Source organism: Bombyx mandarina, chromosome 18 (assembly GCF_030267445.1).
Source record: "Bombyx mandarina strain Sakado chromosome 18, ASM3026744v2".
NCBI classification, from domain to species: Eukaryota; Metazoa; Arthropoda; class Insecta; order Lepidoptera; family Bombycidae; genus Bombyx; species Bombyx mandarina.
The window spans coordinates 5,479,828-5,483,230 of record NC_143224.1 but is presented as its reverse complement, the minus strand read 5'-3'; the positions used below and the strand labels follow the sequence as shown (position 1 = coordinate 5,483,230).

The 3,403-nt window shown below is 36.7% G+C and overlaps 1 protein-coding gene across 1 annotated transcript; it reads right to left on the bottom strand.

Annotated features, from left to right (window-relative positions):
* Positions 1-250: 250 nt before the first annotated feature.
* Positions 251-3,163, bottom strand: LOC114246388 (uncharacterized). The gene is made up of 3 exons (XM_028178880.2): positions 3,034-3,163; positions 1,673-1,777; positions 251-426 (listed from the first exon to the last, which is right to left on the bottom strand). Exons 1-3 carry the CDS (start codon positions 3,043-3,045, stop codon positions 343-345), a joined length of 201 nt encoding a protein of 66 aa, XP_028034681.2. The 5' UTR covers positions 3,046-3,163; the 3' UTR covers positions 251-342.
* Positions 3,164-3,403: the final 240 nt, after the last annotated feature.

Sequence of the window (3,403 nt, the reverse complement as noted above, 5' to 3'; positions counted from 1 at the left end):
TCTCAGCGGGTCGCGATTCCGATCCGGTAGTAGATGCATTCACGAAGCAGTTGCCCTTGAGTTGTTAGGTCTACTTCGGAGGCGCTCGGGCAGCTGTTAGCAAATCCCACCCCTAATGGCTGTGCCTGTACTCGCCCACCTGTTCTGGTGAAACTGGAAAAACCTACGGGACGGGAACGAATAGGAAGATCTTCACTTTGTTATAAATATTTTCCTCAAAAACAGGAAGAAAAAATAAAAAAATATCATAGTAAGTTTACCAATTTATTATTATACCATATATATGGTTAACAAGCCAAGGGTACACTGCCGATTCATGATGTTTATTACACGATGAAAGATTTAGATGATTGCCGGTCCAACGTATCCCGGGGCGACGTAATGACCGAAAGCGCTGTTTACAACTGTGGGACCAGCTACCAGGGTCTGGGAAAAAAATCAATCGTTTTGCAATTGTGACGCATTAGTGTAACTAGAATTACGAAACCATCGTCAATGGACAGGTTTTAAACATAGACTTCACAACAAATCCTCTGGATACAGTAGTTTTGGCACTAACTTAAAGCGCTGTCATGCTTACATATAAATATGACGCTTAAAGTTTGGTTAGTATCTTTTTTGCCACGTACCATCCGGCTATGGAATGAGCTCCCCTCCACGGTGTTTCCCAAGCGCTATGACATGTCCTTCTTCAAACGAGGCTTGTGGAGAGTATTAAGCGGTAGGCAGCGGCTTGGCTTGGTAGGCATTGCTGAAGTCCATGGGCGACGGTAACCACTTACCATCAGGTGGGCCGTATGCCCGTCTGCCTACAAAGGCAATAAAAAAAAATAAAAAAATTAAAAAAGAAAAAAAATTAAAAAAAAAAAATTAATATAAATTGTGTTTATACCATAAGTTTGTTGGAATTTAATACTTTCATCCATATGTCGAGTCTTAATTTGTTTTGCAATAATGCAAGTGGCGCCTTAACTTCATCTTCTTCTTGATGCCCTTATTCTCATTGTCTGGGGTCGGCGTAGCATGTCCTCTTATCGTGCGGCTGGATTTAGCATGAGTTTTATAACTGGCAGGCTGTCTGTCGTCAACCTCCTTGGCTTATACTATAGTCGTACATCGATTGTAACGTGTGATAGGGAGGGTAGAGGGACTTTTTTCGTTCCTTTTTTGCTGTTACTTTTACTTCATATATTTTTGGTTCTATGATTTCCATTTTATTACGTAAAAAAGTAATACGTAATTACGTAATTAAAACACTAAAATAACAATTAAAAAGTGTGACAATTTGTGACTTTCTCGCTTAGAGTGATTGATATCTTCTAGGCAATCCTGTAGCGATAGGAACAATTACACGCGAAAACGACGGTAGTTTTTATTCCATACAACAATTGTTGTAAACAAGAAAGAAAAGGGACTTATTAAATTAGATTGTTTTCTTCAAGATCGATTTGTAAGTAAGTCTTGTGTTTAATATATTAACTATTACGTTTACTTTAATATCTACATTTCATTAAAAACTCTACCTTTATGAAAAGATCAATTTTTAATAAATAATAAAAACCTTCTTCATTATCTTCTTAAACAAATATATGAAAATATGCCTTAACTTACCATTGTTCTCTAATATAAACAGGTAATGATTTTTATATTTTCTAAGCAAAATAATATTTACCCTAGGTGCAGGGTACGGGACGAAGCCAGGCACGATACCAGGCCATGCTGCGACCACCTGGGGAGAAGCGGCAGCCATCGCCACGCACACCACGAGGAAAATCAACTGGGGAAGATTTTTTTGGAATTTTTATTTTTTTAAGATCTCGAGAGTTGTGCTTACTTATCAAATTGAGCTTAACGACTTAATCTGTTCTCGGAGTCAGTGACCACGAAAATTTTAAGCAACTTATTTATTCGAATTTTCAAAAATTGTGTTAACGATTTTCTGATTGTTCGTCGCGGTAGGATTTTAAACCTGAAATGTGTCACCCACCTTGAGATATAAGTTCTAAGGTCTCAAGTATAGTTACAACGGCTGCCCCACCCTTCAAACCGAAACGCATTACTGCTTCACGGCAGAAATAGGCAGGGTGGTGGTACCCACCCGCGCGGACTCATACGAGGTCCTACCACCAGTAATTAAAGATAACAACAACAAAAATCATGATTTGTTGTTTTAGATGGACGACTGGTTTTTAAATAAAACAGATCTGTGGTGTCGTAGGACACCGGATAGGAACGAAGTTCCTTATTATAAAAATATTAATTTAAAGTTCTATTCGAGGTATAAAGAAAATAAAACTGGAGGTTTCGCAACAACCCACGGTCATTCGGTAACGTGCGAACTTATTGTGGTACACTTCATTAACGGTTGTTTGCATAAGAGTCAGTGTATTGCGCAAACGAACGCTCTGAGATCGTGGTCAATGAATGATAAAAAATATGTTTTTTTGTACGTTATTACAAAATTAAGTCGTACACTGTGTGCATTATTAAAAAATTCTTACGTTACGGACGTTTTTTCCCGGTTAGGGTACCCCTCCGCATCGTCCTATAAGGAACTTCGTTCCAAAAACATTTTGATTAGATGTGTGTTTAGGCAGTTTGTTTATTCCAGCTTAATGCAAAAACTATTAAAACATTTTTGATTGAACTTAAAGTACTTTATTAGTTCATTATCAGACTCAACAAACGGGTACATTGTCTCATTTAAATGTCGGCCATGGAGAAAGTGTAGGTAGACCTTTAAGCCTAACTTCACGCGAGTACTCGTAAAACTGCGAGACATAATAATAATATCTAATTAATTGGAAAAAACTTTTCTTTACCTTCTACTTCTAACCTGTGGTTTAAACTAGTGTTTACATTTCACGAAGCGTCAAAAACAAAGAACTGAACTATTTTATTCTCATTTAGTACATTTAAGTACAATTTCAAGAAATAGGTATAGGTACATACACAAGCAATAATTAGATAATGTGTAAAATTTACAGGATAAAAAATTAATGGATCGAATAAAAAAAATAGGTAGGTACTTACGAAGTATTTCATCGTTCCCGAAGAGTAAACTGTGAAGTTCCGCAGAAATCAAACGCATATATACTGATTCAAGAAGGTCATCAACAAACCCTACATCTGCATACCTAATCAAAATACTTGTATAAAAATATTATATAATATGACTCGCTGTGGTCATTATGCGAACTCATAATTATTACTATTGCACTACCTGATTGTTTTTGCTTAGATTAGGAATAGAATAGAACATTTATATCCAACAAATTCATGATTCAAATTTTGTTTAATTTCTGAGTAGCCTTTGCACTGAGCGCAGCTTTTGTCATAGAAGATCCGATTGATTTAAGGTATTGAGAATGGATGCTCCCCTTAAAGACTAGCGATGAGACCA